The sequence below is a fragment of the Micropterus salmoides genome, unplaced genomic scaffold, assembly GCF_014851395.1.
Source record: "Micropterus salmoides isolate LMB-PRFRI ecotype aquatic unplaced genomic scaffold, ASM1485139v1 Ms_hic_scaffold_18, whole genome shotgun sequence".
Lineage (NCBI taxonomy): Eukaryota > Metazoa > Chordata > Actinopteri > Centrarchiformes > Centrarchidae > Micropterus > Micropterus salmoides.
In genome coordinates, this window is record NW_024040928.1 from 19143714 (window position 1) to 19161311 (window position 17598).

At 39.6% G+C, this 17598-nt stretch overlaps 2 protein-coding genes across 5 annotated transcripts in view; both read right to left on the reverse strand.

Annotated features, from left to right (window-relative positions):
• Positions 1-781: 781 nt before the first annotated feature.
• Positions 782-11630, reverse strand: sytl3 (synaptotagmin-like 3). 3 transcript variants are annotated; one of them, XR_005445309.1, is made up of 15 exons: positions 11568-11630; positions 8991-9247; positions 8392-8607; positions 7572-7639; positions 7097-7148; positions 6921-6987; positions 6758-6830; positions 6191-6318; positions 5709-5831; positions 5334-5503; positions 5128-5224; positions 4866-5036; positions 4033-4114; positions 2909-3093; positions 782-1003 (listed from the first exon to the last, which is right to left on the reverse strand). XR_005445309.1 is itself a non-coding variant. In XM_038726342.1 (14 exons), the coding sequence occupies exons 2-14, from the start codon at positions 9110-9112 to the stop codon at positions 3074-3076; spliced, it is 1389 nt and encodes a 462-aa protein (XP_038582270.1). In that variant the 5' UTR covers positions 9113-9247; positions 11568-11630; the 3' UTR covers positions 2589-3073. The 3 variants fall into 3 exon arrangements, 2 of the variants coding, with proteins under 2 accessions (XP_038582270.1, XP_038582269.1); XM_038726342.1 differs by lacking the exon at positions 782-1003 and having other exon boundaries at positions 2589-3093; XM_038726341.1 differs by lacking the exons at positions 782-1003; positions 2909-3093 and having other exon boundaries at positions 3700-4114.
• A 207-nt stretch (positions 11631-11837) lies between these two features.
• enpp1 (ectonucleotide pyrophosphatase/phosphodiesterase 1) overlaps positions 11838-17598 on the reverse strand; it is a 29983-nt gene continuing 24222 nt past the window's right edge. The window contains exons 19-24 of one of the 2 annotated variants that reach the window (XR_005445308.1): positions 17321-17456; positions 16733-16807; positions 15156-15288; positions 13876-14020; positions 13502-13739; positions 11838-13202 (exon numbers count right to left, since the gene is read on the reverse strand). Coding sequence is in view for 1 of the 2 variants with exons in the window: in XM_038726340.1 (XP_038582268.1) it covers positions 13587-13739; positions 13876-14020; positions 15156-15288; positions 16733-16807; positions 17321-17456 (642 nt within the window). In the remaining variant the exon portion in view is untranslated. Of the gene's footprint in view, positions 13740-13875; positions 14021-15155; positions 15289-16732; positions 16808-17320; positions 17457-17598 lie in introns of both variants that reach the window. The other variant, XM_038726340.1, reaches the window with a different exon arrangement.

Sequence of the window (17598 nt, forward strand, 5' to 3'; positions counted from 1 at the left end):
GGTTCACAGAGGATGAAATCTACTAACTTTGATCCCCTGACTTTTTGTCCAGCGATATCGGCAGATGAGCGTTTCCACTTATCCTGTGAAATGTCTCAACATCTTCTAGAATTGGCACAAACGTTGGTCCAGACATTCATGGTTCCAAGAGGATGAATCCTAATGACTTTTGTGACCCCCTGCTATATTGTACACATGTTCATATCAGGTCCAAATTTTGGTTTGTTCAGTAGTTTTATGACCAAATACCTGCAAAACAAATGGCATTCCCACATTTAGTTTGCTAAACTAAGATCGTATCTGCTGAGCATCGGCATGTTAATATTGTGATTTAGAGCATAAAGCATGCTATCCCGGGTATTTTGGAGTATCTCAGTCATGTGTTGTGCATGTAAACACCATACTGGTTTCAGAAACTTGGATATGCTTGTGAACATTCTCGGTACAGAACCATAGACCGTAATACAGAACACAGTGGCTGAGATAGTGAGAAATTAAGACACAACTGCACAGTGATAATCCGAAAACCTGACCTCATCTCCCGAATACGATAAAAACGAGAATACCAGTGGGCATGTAAATGCACTCATTGTTAGCATGTTAGTCAAAGTACCGCTGTGCCATTGTGTAAAGTGTTACAGAGCTGCATGGCTGCAGTCTAGGTGAGTGGGATTTGACAAATAGGTGTAATGTTTGTGTCCACATACTTATGGCCATGTAGGGAATTAAAGAAGAGGGATGTGTGTGAGCAGGACAGATAAATAACTTAAAAACACATTTCTTTACAAACTTATTATTCAGTTTATAGAAACAAAAACACCATGTGCATCATATGATCAATATCAATGAACCATGACTAGCCCATATTTATAAACAATGTAGATAAACAGTAGTACTGCCAACAGAGCAGGTGGGTAAAGTGCTGAGTCTGTCTGTTGGCAGAGACGTTGAATGTCGTCACACTCATGATGTTGGGTATCTTGCATTTGTTGCCATGGTGACCCTGAAGAAGAAGTGAACAAAGAATTCCAGGTCAATGACATCACCACTCACTTTCACAGGAACGTTTTTTTTTTCGTGGCACAGTGAAATCACAGACTGAGCATGTCATTCACAAGCTCATCATACGGAGAAAAGAAAGGCTTCATTGTACAGAAGGAAAAATCTGTTTCTCTGCCTGGGAGAGTTCACTCTTCATATAAATCCAACCACGTCCTGTGATTCCTGCGGGTGTGGCTCCAAATTTGATTTGTGAGAAACATCATCCCAGTGTCTTTTCCAGTAATTTCATTTGCACGGATGTTAAGCTGCTTGACTCCTGATATAACATCACTTTGAGCAGGAAATTTAATTTGAAAGATACAATGAATGCTGCACAGTAGCTTTAGTTTAAAACCCAATTTTTGTTACATAAGCAGTAGACACTTGCTAGCTTGATTACAACAGTGGTGAAAAGTAACTTAACTATATATTAACTATTTTTTAAAGTATTTTTTATGGTACTTTAATACTTATAGAAAAATACTGTACTTTTTATTTCACTAGCAAATAAATAATGATTATTACATCAGTAAAACCTTGATGATCCCCAAGGGGAAATACACAAGCTACACAACAGTATACAAAGTAATATATAAAATGTATATAAAAACAAGTTGAGATTAGCCCAGATTTACCAGCTGCAACATTAAAGTGATGAACGCACCAATAATCATAATCCAATAATATACAGTAATATGCATTATTCTGAAAAGGGCCATTCAGCCAAATTAGTACTTTTACGTTTGGTACTTTGATGTTAATGTTCTTGTACCAAGTAAAATTTTGAATGCAGGACTTGAGAGTATTTCTACACTCTGGTATTGCTACTTTTACTTAAGTAAAGGATCTGGGTACTTCTTCCACTACTGTAAACAGCACACTATAATTTAGTTCAAGGACATGTTTTAAGTGTTTATTGAAAAAATCTTATTGACAATTATAAGTTGTACTGTGAAGCATTGATAACTGCCGTATTAACGGCTGATCCATTATTCACACAACTGTAAAGATATTTGAAGGAATAGATGGATATTTTGGGAAATCCTCTTATTCGCTTTCTTGTTGAGAATTAGATGAAAAATATGAAGCTACAGCTAGCAGCCGGTGTGTTACCTGCTCAGCAACAAACAGCAGGCAGGCACATTTAGCGACTAACTGGTTGGAGCACTTAACAGCTAAAGAGGCGGTTATTTCCCTCAGGAGTTGGTGGAGACCAAAAACAGAGCTAAAAGAAGACTGAATATTGAACTTCAGGTGGACACTTGTAAACGTGACTTTAAATGAATGCTAATGTTGCTCCATAACAGCCGGATGTGTAACTAAGCTGCTGTTAGCTAACATGTTCGCCATGTTAACTTTATATTGCCATAACATGTCAGTGTTTACAGCTTTTTCTGCTGACCCCAAGTGGCCAAAGAACTGTTAATGCAATTTCATAATAATGTCTTCACTCAGATATCCGCTTACTAGATTTCTCACAGAGCTTTCAGCAGCATGTTATGGCCTTGGTTAGCGGGTACAGCTCAGTTGTCATGGTGAGTCAAGAATTGATAAATAAATATTTGCTTTATTAAAAAAAAATCTTAATAAATACATCACAATTCATGTTCATATAAAATATAAACAGCAATTTCATGATAACAAGTGTGTTACAGTGTGAACCATTCATGAACTGTTATAAATTCTTAACAGGAGGAGTTGTTGCAAATAATCACATAAAAATGTAATTATGTCTGCTTAAAAATGCTTAAGTTTTAGTGTGATATAACCCATTTATTATTGTTTTATATGCTTGCAAATGGGAAATAGGTGGGGTTACTAGATAATTAGTTATTTAGGATATGATAAAGGAAATCTCTGCTGTTACCAGGGTCTATTTAAGCCCCCTCCCATGGGTCCCTCAGAGGGGCAGCAGGGGCAGGAGGGACTCTGGTCCGTGGGCTCCAGGTTCAGAGATTCTCGTCCTGTTGAACAGCCCAGTCTCACCTGGTCTCACCCTCAGAAATGGGCGTTGTCTGGATGAGCTCTCTGTCTAATCCCTCAGGCGGACACCTAAACACAACACACAAATATCTATATAAACACACCCTCATTGCTATTAAACACTTACACTCTTTAATGCATTCATAAACACACACCAGAACACACATAACACACCCCGCAGGCCTGCAGACACTGAAATGCTCACACAAAAGAGACAAGCAGGGCCACAATGAGATGTATTTACACTCTGACGCAGGAGTTCTGAACAGTGTTTGCATTAATGGGAAGGTGTTTGGTGCGTTTGATAAGGACAGTTAGTCGATCATTGCCATGTGATAGTGTGTTAACCTCTGACTGCATGACTGTCATGAAAGTGTGCAAAAGAGATGTTCTCCTGACTCCTAGTGCTGTAATAAAAGAACCAACACCCGATGGCTGCTGGAACATAGTGTGTTTTATTCCTTTAAAGCAACTAGAACCGACAACCTACTTATCTTATTTATCAGACAACAAGTATTATGAGCTGTGGAATTCTTATTAGAGGCAATTCTTATTGTTTTTATGAATAATACATCAGCGTTGACAAATCAGTCAAGCTGAATCATGTTTATTTCCCAAGTCCCCCAACATCATTGGATCCCAACCCTCTCTGAAAAAGACAATAAAAAAGCAACCTTCCGTGATATTTATATTTTATTTTACATTAAAAGATTTAATGCTACGCATAGATTTGAGAAAGTAAGAATAAAACAAATAAATAAGCAAAAAAGCAAGTTTCTTTCCAAAAGCTGACATTATATAGTGTTTTTGTGCATACCTACAATTGCAATATCATTCAGTTTCATTTGATTCATAAAGATGACCATCACACATTTTCTTGGGTGAAAGAGCAAATGTGCTATTATTACATAATTATTGAAATAAATTAATATTAAATTAACTGGCGAACAGACAGACATGACTGTTTTTCTTGCAGATACTTGAGAGAGCTGAGCTGCAGGAGCTCACCCTGGTTGTTGGAGCTTAACTTGACTCTGACCAGCACTTCTCCTCCGTCCTGCTCCACAGCACCTCCCTCTGGACTCTCAGCCTGAAATACAAGAAAGAAGAAGAGAATAAACAAAAACAATCCCTCAGACAACTGTGGATACCCAATAGGTTTAACATGAATAAAAAAATCAAGAAATAAATAATCATATGAATAAATACAAACTAAATATATGATATAACAATAAATCAATCCAATAATTCTTATAAACAATATAATAAAATGTTATAAATGTTTTTTAATGCTTCTTTTTACAATAACAGAGTTTTTAAAATGTATTTTTTCCTTTTCTGTCGCTTCAGTTTCGATGAGCAAACAGTCAAGTCACATGACTAGTTCTACCCTGATTGTCACCATATATGATGACGATGAAATACGTCTTTATGATAATGAGCAGTCTGAAATGTACTTCAAAATTTAGACATTTCACGGTTGTATTATGTGTTTTGTTTGTATTTGTTCATATTAAAAGTTATTTCATAATGCTTTTGTTTAAAGTAAGAGAGAAAATGTGCTTAAATTCATTTTTACTGTATGCTACTATATCGCTACACTCAGCAGCCAGTTAGTTTAACTTAGCATAAAGACAGGAAACGAGGAAAAAGCTAGCCTGGATTTGTCCTAATGTAACAAAATCAGCCCACCAGCACCTCTAAATTCCAGTAATTAGCACATTATAACTTGTTTGATTTGTATAAAAGAAAACTGTAAAAACTATAATCTGTGGTTTTACAGGGATAATATGCTGGACTATTTCTTGGCCTGCGGTCTTTGCTGGTCTGCTCTCTTTTACCTTTGGACAAAGCGGGTACCAGTTGAAGCATTGGGAGGCCTTGTCTTCAAACCTCCAGCCATCCAGTGGGATAAGGATCTCACCGAGAAACACCTTCCTTTTCAGGGTTCCTGAATGCCACACGGAGGCCTGCAGTCTCTTTCCAAACAGCAGGTGGCGCTCTATGTGATACTGTCAAAAACCAGACAAAAAACTTCACTTAATTTGTTCAAGTCAAACATGATACAACACCAAATTTATTGTCATAACTGCTTCTTTTCACCTTGAAAACTTCATTATAAACCGGATCAGTTGTGTTTTTCTTGACGGTTGTCTTCATTTTGCCACTCTTTTCCGGCAGCACGTAAAGTTTGACGCATCTATACAAAGCAATAACACATGCAGGATGCTGAGGTTTTGATGGAGAATCACACAACAAAATGGGGTCATACCATGCACGATGCAGAGCACTATATTTATTATCCTTACGGGTGACACTTCTGCTTCTTGGTATCTCCATAGGTGAGATTTCTGCAGGCGCCGACTGTTATCTCCAGACAGGAGGTGCTGGTGTTGTAGGCCAGAGCCAGCTCCAGCTCTCCAGCCACCTTGATGCTCTCAAAGAGGCTGCTGTCTGTGCTGATGCTGCTGTTACTGCCCTGAGGAAGTGAATTACAGGTTGTAGCTTCCCATGTTATGTATAAAAGGGTAGAAGGACACAATCCAAAGGAGTATAGAACACACAGAGAAGGGGTTTTGTATATGAGCTAAGAGGTTAGAGCGATCACAATCAGATGAGATATTTCAACCGTCACAGGATGTTACTTGGGGACATTTTCACACTTATTATTAGCTTCTACTTACTCTTTTTCCTCCAGAGCACTCAGAACCGAAGGAAGTTTCTTCTTCTGCCCCGGTGGAAGTGCCCTCGTGATCGCTGTCTTTGCATTTCTTGAACAGGTTTGGAAGACTGGGGCCTTTAAAGAGCTGAATAAAGAAGGAGGCCAATGTCTTTACTGAGCTTAAAATTCATTCTAATCACCTGTAGGGACCAGTAAAGGTCTTAGATTACTTTCAGTGATGGCCTTTGATGGGCTTGTTCAGTGGTCTCATCAGCCTACTTGAATTGTAAACATTCTCAGTCAATTCAGTGTAAATGAGTTAGCAGCAGAAAAGTAAGATGAGGGATTTGAGCTGCGTTTTTTGCAACTTATAGGTCTTAGGCCGGTAAAGGTGGACTGGAAATACTGATTTCATCTTTTGTTTGAAGCCTGTGGCCCTGTGCACCAAGAGCTCAATAACTTTCCTTGTTGAACTGAATGTACGAAGTGTTGCAGCTGGCTTACAGTGCTGGATTTGTTGATGTCTGTGTCAGACAGGCTCTTTTGAGTGCTGTAGATGAAGCCTGACCGTCTCCGGCTGCTGTCAACGCTCAGCAGGTCTCCTCGCACATCGTTCTGAGAAGTGGAAATCTCTGAGATGTGAAAAGAGAAGTCACACACTTCAAATCACAGGGAAAAAAAGGAACAAAGTGAATGTTTACTTGAAGAGAAACACACACACACACACACACACACACACACACAAGAACGATTTGACAAATTTTCTATTAAATTTCAAATGAGTAGTAGGGGGTTTTTTTGCAACATGTCATTGCTATCTATGCCCATCATCCTGTGCAACTTTCTGCTGATGTTAGGATGATGAGCTGAGAGGGTTTTTTGTTGCATCAAATCATCATTTCAGGCAAATGACTTCCTTTGTGGTTACTACTCTGCATATATATTCAGCTCATCCGATGATGTGATAACATCCAGAGGAAGTGATGCACATTGTTACATTTTAGGTTGTTAAGTAAAGAATTCCTCATACATGGTTTAACTGACAACATGTTTAGTGATGCATAAACTTACTTTTAATATGACTGGTGAAGGAAGCCATCAGATTTTCCACTGATTTGGTAAAAGGTTTTGAGTTTTTAAAATCCTGCAGATCAAAACACAACTTTAATCAGCACTCAGTTTATACATTTCACACTTTTACTGAAAAATAATGCTGGAAAACTCAGTATTTTACCCCAGATCTGCTCAGAAACTGATAATCCAAGTGGGGTGGAGGAGTGGGAGGTACAACTGATATATGACTGTGAAAAATATAAAAGAAAAACATGTTACTCCGTGTTTTATGTGTTTCATTTAACGAATTAAAGCAGCTACAAACATTCAGAATAAACATGTTAAGATTCCTCATACCTCAGCATGTTGTAAGTCTTTAATATTTTCTCCCCAACAGTCTCATATTTGTCTGTAAAGAACATAAATATTGTGAATGAAGGCACTACAAGCGTGAAAGCCACATGTTTGCACACTATCAAAGAGATGCGAGTTCACCATGTCAGGACAACTTATCATCTCAGGTATGTTGACAGGAACACTAAATATGACTTCACCGTGACTATATTATGGCCAAATCTGGCACAATTAGCAATTATGTAAAGATTAAAAGGAAGCATTTAAATGTCCTTATTGGTCGAAGAACTCCATACACACACAATTAAATATTACCATTCTACCTCTTATAACAATAGTTTACCATGCTGTAAACTGAATACTGAATAATTGAGTAACTTTTAAACTCCACATACAAACAAACACAACCCATATTTTATTAATCAATGCAGTTAAACTGGGTGACATCAATAATTATTTATGAGTATTGTAAACAAACCTGTGGTGACAGGAAATTTCTGTGCCCTCTCCTCTAAGAACCAATCTCCAGACCGGATCTTCACATCCCTGTGAGGAAGAAAAACACGGTAATGAGCGGAAGGAGACAATAACATAATTAGTGGCACTGCTACTGAAAAAGAAGAGATGGAAGGAGAAGTACAGCTCTTCAAATTACTGTACTTGACAGCATTATTATTTCTTAGGTCATGCTATCCTTGTGCCTTTTACATATTCTTATATACAATAGATACTTTGAGTCTTACTTTTGAGAGATGGACTAATGTATTCTGTATAATGAACCTGCAATAGGCCTAACTGAGTTTTTTTGACTGCCTTTCAAACACAACATTACCTGACCTTTTAAGTTGATATAACAAACTTGTTAGCAAACAATTGCCTTTTTACACATCGCAATGTTATTCATTTGGAGTCAAGTCTGATAAATATTAGTCCAGTATTCATTCTCTTTAAGCTCAGCTTTTCAGACAGTGAGCAGTGAGCTGAAACTCACTAAGCAGCTTCCTAAAGATGATTCCCTGAAGGTTAATCATTAGGAGCAACCCCTTTCACATTGCCTTTGTTCTTACAATATCCATCACAAGTTTTAAAGAGGCATTGTCGAATTAAAGAAAGTCAATATATAAAGTTTAAAGGGGGGAAACAACAGTTCACATAAAATATCTCATTATAGTTTTAAACTGAGTAAAACCCAGAAAGTGAGTCCGCTAGAGTGAGCTAGTCATTTTGTGCGGAGCATCACCGAGTCAAATCAGGCAGTTGCCTTTGCCTTAAGCAGCTGCCTTAGCTCTCTACCGCACCTGTAGGCGTGGCAGACCGTGCACTTCCAGCCCGCTGCTCCCACGCCCACGCGGCACTTGCTGCAGGTCCGGTGGCTGCACCCGCGGCAGACTTCGCCCGAGTTCCAGAACTTTCCCAGCGGCCTCTGGCAGCGGGCGCAGGTCCGCTCGCCGTACTGCCGGGCGTAACTCTTTGCACCTCTCCTCCGAAGCTCTTGGAGCTCAGATTTCATCCTCCTGAGATGAAGATGTAGGCAAACACAAGGCAATCACAAACATCTTTACCACTGTCGCAGCGAGTTTCACAAAGAAAACTTATCTTCTGTAAGTTATTAAGTGATAAGCTTATTTTCAGTTAATTTGCTTAATTAAGATTTAAACACAATGTCTTTATAATTTCATATCCAGATTATAAAATATACTGAGTAACACAGCGGGAACCAATATGAAGCTTTTTGTAACAGAAGAAAAAATCATATTTTGCTGACATTATGATTCTTTTTGTTAACCTTGTTCCTTTCTCATAATGATAACTGAAATGCTGAAATGAGGTAGTAGAGCCTCCTTTCAGCATCAGTATTTCTCACAAGTAACTATGAAAATGGTGAAAAATGACTAACCTTATCCTGTCCTCTTCAATGGCACGCAGCTGTTTGTCTCTCTGAAGAACATCCAGGACTCTTTCTCTCTCCAGAGCGTGAAGAAAACTTAAATCCATCTTTACACAACAGCCTCTGATCATCTGTCACTGGTCCACTCCTCTCTGTCTCTCTTCCTCTCTGCTTCAAGTGTCTTCTTTTTGTTACATTCTCCTCCTCCTCTGCTCTTTAACCCTGCCCCTTTACTGGTCCAAGGCTCACGCTTTAGTCTTCTGGAGCTGAAACAGTAAAAAAAAACCCAGTGAAATAGTAAAGGTTATTCTAGGGGCTGGTCCTTATCCAGATCTCCACAGAATCTCCATCCACGTCAGAGCCAGATATAGCCCTCCTGAGCAGATAGTTGTGTTTCCACTTGGACAATTAAACTTCACTGTCTACCCTGTCAATTGTGGAAAAACCCTCTTTAATATTATTTTATCTAAAGGCAAGTGAAAAACCACAAGTCTGCTGCTTGATAATTCAGATAGTCAGTGAGCTAGAGTAACCTCAGAGCTCCTCTGAGCAACACATGAGACTAGAAAACACATTACCACATTTGGGCAATATCCTGATTTGTTTCCCCTGGGCTTTTCTCACACTGCACATGTCATCATCTTTCACTCCTTTGTCAGTGTCACAAGCCTCCCACCCCCCACAGTAGTGTTCAACCCCTCTCCTGGCAAACCACCAAAGCTTCCTCAGCTGCAGAAAGAGCAGTGATGCTTGATGGCAGGGCTGCAAAACAAACCAAATGCCAACCCTTGCATTATTGATGGTTGATGTGCGTCTGTGTTCTAGTTTCTTTTTTCTTTTTGTTTTTTTGCAGGTCAGTCGACTTATTCAAATGTTATTAAAGCAGCTAAATATCCATTTCAAAAAGAAAGGCAACACCTGAAGCTTTACATTTTGTAAATAAAGATAGCCATTTCGTAAAATTTAAAGAGAGACTTAAATATTTTATTTATCATTACATTTTTATTTTGTGAAATACGCATGTCTGCTTTCATGCCCAGAGTTAATTTAAAAAATTGATACCACTCTTATTTCTCTATGTTAACTATGAAGATATTTCCTAAAATGTCAGACTATTCATTTAAGCTCCCATTTATCTCATAAGAAGGTTCAAATAGTGCTCACCTCAATTAGGAACAAAACCATTTCTCTCTTCAGCACTAGACAAGTGAAGCATGGTGAGCAGAGAGGAAGTGGCCTGTTGAATAGATGAATGCCAGTCTGTGTTGCTAGATAAGAGCCTGTCCTTGTTACTATCCAGAGCTGCCAGGAGGCTGGAGAAAACAATCAGCGTCAGCCGTAATTAGGCTCACAGAGGGACACAGTGGTTATCTGTCCTCTGCTGACGTGCACCATGCCTGAAGGGATTCTCTCAAGTTGTAAATATCAATGAGGCAAGATGTGAAGAATTCTACAAGAGGAAGGTTGTGTGTATCTGTGATTTGATTCCTCATTTAAAGACCAATAGCCCAATGACAGGAGGCTGTTAAGTGTATAGGGGATGATCATCAGCACATCAATGCAAGTACACTCATATCACTCTTGCCTCTATGCGAGAGGGAGTGTAATGATTCAGGCTGTCCGTGGTTTAGTGGTGACTGTGACTTGACATTTGAGAAGAGAAGGTGGTCTACCCACCACAGCTGTGACAGTAAAGAACTCCTGACTGATTACAAGGGCACCCAAATAGATTGTGAGAAAGAACAAAACGATCACAGGGTCTCTGACACGTTTCCCACCCAGAGCGTAGTTTCCTGGAAGACCTGTGTGAGCAACTGCATACTTCATGTCAGGCCTGGCGGCATGTTTGCGCTTACAGCCACAAGCAAATTCCAAGTAAAAGCCCATTGACGGTCACGCTAACAAATTACAAGCTCTGGGTTCTTTATTTTAGAAATTATGCCAAAAGCTGACGGCATCACACAAACCCTGTAGAGAACTGAAAGTATGTCAAAATACTCTGCAGGAATTTTTCTGCATGGTGTTGACATCTGTGTATTTTTAAAACCATGCAATTGGTTTCCAAGCAGTTTAACAGCTCGTCTTTGTGCAGTTCTAACTAAAATATGTTAAACATAAACACTGCTAAATTGGAGTTACAAGGAAACTCACTTGTGACAGCAACTTGTACATTTTCACTGTACTTCACTGAGAGACATAACACAGTGAGTTGCACCTGCTTTTGCAAACATTTTAAGACTTAAGTGAAAAATAATAATAATAAGATTCAAATCTGCAATACATGTACAGATTAATACATATGCCTTTGTCAACCTGTGACACAAGAATGTAGAATGTCAATACACCTCATGCTGCCAGCAGGAGAGTAAACAATGCAAGAAACTTCCACTTGTACAGTGCATTCAGACATATGCACCTTACTGCAGCAAACCCTTTGTTGCTAAATCACCTTTCCTGGAGAAAAAGTACTGAGTCAGTCCAGCCTGTTGTACAGCAAAGTCAAAAGGAAAGCAAACTGGTTTGTGACATGAAAACTAGGTCACTTTAGACGTAAGAGGTGCAGAGCAGAAAGCTGCAAGATCTTACCTTCAGGCTCACTGCACTGCCGGAGTGGCAAGCTTGAGGAAGTGGCAGATTTTATAACAAGAAGCAAACGTACAGAGCTTGGTTTCCTTCCTTTTTGTGTTCACATGTACTGTTGCAATCTGGAGCTGGCAAACAGAGCAACTGCTGGTTGGCTATATCTCACAATGGGTTTGTAAGAGTTCCTTTGTGTTAGTTGTAATACTGTGTTCAGAAAATGTTTCTGTACAGCCCAAAACATAATTGGAAAGGAATAAAGAATACAAGTCACAATTTCAGTGTGGAAGAGTTTTATATGAAATTGTGTATTTGACCATAGCTGCCATTTCTGACAAGACTGACAAACTCTATGCATTATGGAAATGTATATATATATTTTCCACAAATGACCTACCAAGCTCGACTTCCAGACAGTTGCTGTGAAGAGCAAAGATAAAAAGGCTGAACAGAAACTATGAAGATACCAGAAATTATTTCAGCAACTCACTCACTCACTCACACACACACACACACACACACACACACACACACAGTCATGGATGGGTTAATATATGGGACACCATTTTGGGCAACAAACAACCACAAAGAGATGAAAAATTACTACAAAGAGATGCAAACAACCACAAAGAGATAAAGACATTACTAGAAAGAGACACAGAATAACTACAAACAAAATGAGTTGTTTGTATTTATTTTATGTCTCTTTCAGTCTGGGTCTCTCACTCCTGTGCAGGAGGTCGGGGGCATTTTACATGTCTGTGCCCAGGGACAAATTTGTCTCATAATCCGTCCATGCATACAGTACACACACACACACACACACACACACACACTCAAATATGTCATTAACCAAACCAAAAATTTACAAAATACTTAAAAACAACATTGGTGCTGTATTAAGAAAATACAAAAAAAACAACTACCATGAACTGTGGTGAAAGTGTTATTGTCGAGTACCAAAACCTATTTTTTTTATTCGATTCTTTCGAGTTTTTTCCCCCGGCTGTTGCAGCAAACTCTCCAGCTGTCTGGCAGCAATTTGTTTCCAGATTGTCATGTGTTTCTTGAAGTGCCCCTGTCAATAAAAGCAATTGTAGTATAAATAGATTCTTCTTCCATCAATACTTTAAGTGTTTCTTTTCCCTTTTATTTTGTTCCCGCCAAACGTTCCCATCTGAGGAAACACTGCCACTCAGCAGATGTGACGGTGTTTTTTGGTTCAGAGCACCGGAGCCTCAATCATAAAAAAGCCCTCTGAATTTTCTCTATAAAATCATTTCACTAACAAAGACCACGCCTACGAACGTAGAAGATTAACAATGGTTTATTGCTTGTAATGGAGCCGAGACAGATTATATGAAAAGAACGGATCGAGTGCCGAGAGGGTAGGCTGAGGTATGTAGGGATGGGGGAGAGGGTCGAGGGATGAGGGGTAGGGGTTGAGGTGTGATGGATGAAGGGCTGAGGGGAAGACAGGTGAGGGATGAAGGGGTGGAGTCAGATACGCGCCGATGGATGTGTGAGTGAAGAGCAGACCAGTGTCTGCTGGCGAGAAGGTGTGCGGAAACTGGTGGAGGCGAGACTTGGGGTGGGTGAGTCGTCTCTTAGTCTGCAGACGTGCGGAAACCTCCCTGGTTCCTGTATGCAGACAAAGAGAGAGAAGAGAGCAGAGGGAGAGAGAGAGAAACAGAAAGGGATTTGGGTGGGAGGGATGAGAAAGCCGCGTCAAGGGGACGTGAACGGAAAAGGTGTGCTTAAGTACTTGGTGTGCGGAAATTGGATGAGTTTGAGGCGTGGCCTTAGCTCCCGAATCTAGTTTATAAAACTTAATTAATCAAAACATGATCAAAAACAAATATACAGCTTTCACACATCAAATAACAATAAAACTTTTTTGGGGATCTGTCGTATTACAAAAACCCTGGATGGAACTTAACTGTGTCCACGTGGACAGGGGCCTGTTGTGCAGACCAGTACCGCTTTCTTTGGAAATTAAAGCTTCATTCGACAAGGCCTCTGATTTTAGGCAGTCTGTAGATATGTCTTGAGCTGTAGTGTCTCTTCCACTGATAACCTGGCGTGGTAAAAGCTGAGTCCGGTCAGAAGCTCGATGTCTCTGACTCTTGCTGTGTGAAACTGCAGCCATTCCTTCACCCACGTCTCGTTCAACCCATGCTGCAAAGACAGAAGATTTAATGGGTGATCTATTAAAAATTCTCAGCTTTGATCATTTTTTCTACTGTGGGATCTGTCAGCAGATTTCCACAGAGGTTGGCTGACCAGTAGCAGAGGAGTCAGTGGTTTTACTCACAGCACAGTTCTCTGTGTGGTCAGGTCTGTGGGGCAGGATGAAGGACTTGGCCTGCAGGGGACCCTCGCAATTAACAGGGCTGAAGGTCGAGTTCCCGCAGCTGGTCAGGATCATGAAGAAATGCGTCGGGATGGGAGCCTCATTCCTAGAGAAACATGAGATAACAGGGTTTAAGATGCTGCTGCCTCCTTTCTCGAAAGCTCTTATTTTAACATTTGATGTGTGCAGAAAAAAAACCTGAGCTGAATGGTCAAAACTCAAACTAAATTTTGGTTAAGTTAATGTCCCTGAAAATTAGGTTTTAAGAGATTAAAATTCAAACACTCATCAGCACTGTGTGGGTGTAGTTTGATTAGATTTGACAAACCACCACCCCTCACAGTAAGAAGCTGATGGAGAAAATGCATTCTCAGGGCCTTAAAGTTATTGCAAGAGTGCGAAATCAGTCCTTGTGGGTGTGTAAAAGCAGCAGATAAATACAGTACTTTAATTCAAATGCAAGTTTTATGTCAAATGTTTAATTCACTTTTAAAGCCAAAACTTTTGGAAGGTTTACTGCACTCATGACAAAATGCAATGGAACAAGAAGAATATCTCAAATCTTGAGATATGGAGGCTTTGCACAATACCCTTCAAAGCGAGTATATCGACAAAACATATCCTTGTGCATATGCAGTTGCCTTGATGTAGGTCTAAAGACTTAAAGCTTGGCTTTTTGATTGAATAATTGCATCGGACCTAAGTTTAGTACAAAACTTTCTTTTCTAAAGAATTAACTATAAAAGAAACTGGAAATGTTTTCACCAGTAGTATTTTTGTATTCAAGGAAGAGTGAGACCTCACAGGAAGTATCGTCATCTCCCACAACTTATTTATAAATACACATTGCTCTTTCCTCTACTAACCCATGTGTGAAGGCTTTTTTTTCAAAATTAAGATGAAATCTATATTGCTCATTGATTATCATAAGCACAATCAATTGTACAGTTGGAAGAATTAGTCAAATAGATCAATACACAGAAATTAAATTGACAGCTATTTTGATATTTATTTTTCAAGAACAAAAATGCCAAACATTTATTGTTTCAAACTTCTCTAATGTGAGGATTTGGAGCTTTTCTTAATCATATATGACAGTAAAGTTAATATCTTTGGGTTTTGGACTGTAATTCGGACATAGGAAGCTATTTCAATAAGTCATTATTCAAGAAAAAAAGGGCACATTATGTATTTGTTGTGCGGCCCTAACTACCTGCCTGGAGTGTGTGCCGCTGACTTACCTTAAAATTGCTCTGAGTGCATCAACGTTTCCATCAAAGTCTTCATCAAATATCGGCCCACTCATGATGTTGACTCCGTTCAGTTCTTGAGAATATTTTGGAAGCAGGTCATCATGGATATAATCCCAAACATCTGTGGTTATGAAAATACACACAATTACCTTTTAGTTCTCCAACAATGCACTACAGAAGATTATCCTGTGGTCGCTAGAAAGAAGCCAGCGACTGCATCATTACAAGTTAAAACTGAAAGGAATAATTTTGGAAATATACTTTTTTGCTTTCTTACTGAGAGTTTGATGAGAAGATTGATACAACACTTGTGTCGTACGTATGTTCATTGTGAAGCTACTGCCAGGACACTGTTAGTTTAGCTTAGCTTGTATAGATTAAACAAACAGCAAATAATGTGTTAAAGTGTTAGTGTGCTTTAGAGGTGCTCACAGATGGATTTTGTTACCTTTGGACAGAACAAGACTCTGCTTCCCCGTATTCTAAGTCTGTATGCTAAGCTAAACCGTCTGCTAACAGTCTCTTGTCTTTATGTTGAAGGTACATACATGGTGATATTAATCTTCTTATTTAAATCTCGGCAAGAAAGCAAATAAGTGTGTTTTCCAAAATGTATTGTACAGTCAGTTTAAGGTATTGTAAAGCAAATGGTCAGCAAAGGTTTCATGTGTTATTTATGTGTTGATTTAATTGTATTAGAGATGGAATATTGTTTGGGCCTACTGGTTTGTTTTGTGATATTTAAGTTAACTGGCCTGTCTTCATGTATTTCCTGCCTCCTCACCAGAGGTTCACACAGTCTGACACAGTCATCTGCCACCAGGGGGCGGCATCTGTCAGCTGATTACTATATGGGCTTCTGGCATAACACAAAGGGTAGTGTCTGGAAGGGGGGGGGGGGGGTCGGGACTTCATACTTCATAGCAAGTTTCCATTTACAGTGTGGGTGGTCCTAGTGGAAACCCAAGCCTAGCTCTGTTGTCTGAAACACTTAACTTTTAATCACCCGACACAATCAACAGTCTGGTGAATCATTTCAGTGCAATTCCGAAAAAAATACCCGTAAAGTGAATCTTAGCGTGAAAAAATGTTTTTGCCTACAGCAGGATGGCAGGAGGATTAAGTCTGAGAAAGTTCCTCTGACTAAACCTTTAATTGTGCTTTACAGAAAGAGCATGACTAAATTAAAGTACAGTAGACCCATATAATCACAGCGGTTAGATCTTTAGACTCCTGTGAACCAAAAGTATAGCCTGTATTTAGGAAATCATGTTTAAAAAGTACAATATTGAATATAAATGGCTCATTGGAATGGGCAATACATGCTCTCAGAAAACTTTTAACAATTTAGCAAAACAGAGCCTGACATAATGTCTAGTTGTGATATTCACTACTCAATTAAATTGTTCAGCTCTCATTCAGCACAAAAGCTTCAGTCGGCAAATGAACCCTTCTGACTTCTCTGGAAGGAAATTCTAAACTCATGCATCACCATGATTCACATTTCTAGCACTGGGTGCAGCAGGAAAACCAGGAACCAATATCTACTTGCAAGATTGACTCACCTTTAAATGCAGGGAACATTGGTGCCATGTTGCTTGTGATTAGAGAGTCTGTCTCATGTCCACTGGCACTCAGATCTATAGAGAGAAAAATGAGAGGTGAGGGAAAAGTCAATTTGTTTGCAATTTGGATATGGATGTACACAAACTGCATGCTGTAAAAGTCTAATGTGTACTGATCTGCTGTTTACAGTCACGCCAGATGCAAATTCAAAACATGCACTTCGGAATATTCTGGATGTAATGTTATCGGTGACACATGTGTATATATGTACATAGCTGTAGCTATATATAGTTCATGTTACCATATTTGAATATACATCTTATTAGCCTACAGCCTATATAAAGCTCTGTGTTTTCAGAATGAAGCTTTTCTTCACTCTTTCAGGCTCTCACTTCCTTTTGTGCAGCTACCTGAAACCTGAATTTCATTAAATATACAGTGATTCTCCTGTGAGACTCTTACTGTTGCAGAGCAAAAGCATGGGTGCATTGTGCATGAGAATGTGGCTCTAAAACACGTCAACTTCAATTCAACACCCGGCTGGGGATTGCACGCTATGACCCCCTCCACCACACACACACACTCACTGGGGGGATGCAGCAGGCCATAGGACAGAGTGGGGTTGTCTCTGTAGCGTGCACACAGCTGGCTGGCGGCCGGTGGGATGCGCACGTCAGCACGAACACACGCCTCCGACTCTGGGCTCAGGGGTCGGACTCTGGTCTGAGAGAGAGGATCAGTCAGTGTTGGACAGTGTGGAGCTGTTGTGTAAGATCACTCGGCTAGGTTTTATATGAGTCAGCGAGGACATTGTTTCTGTTTGCAGAGCTCTTTAAAAATAAGAATCTCCCCACACTCCCCTTGC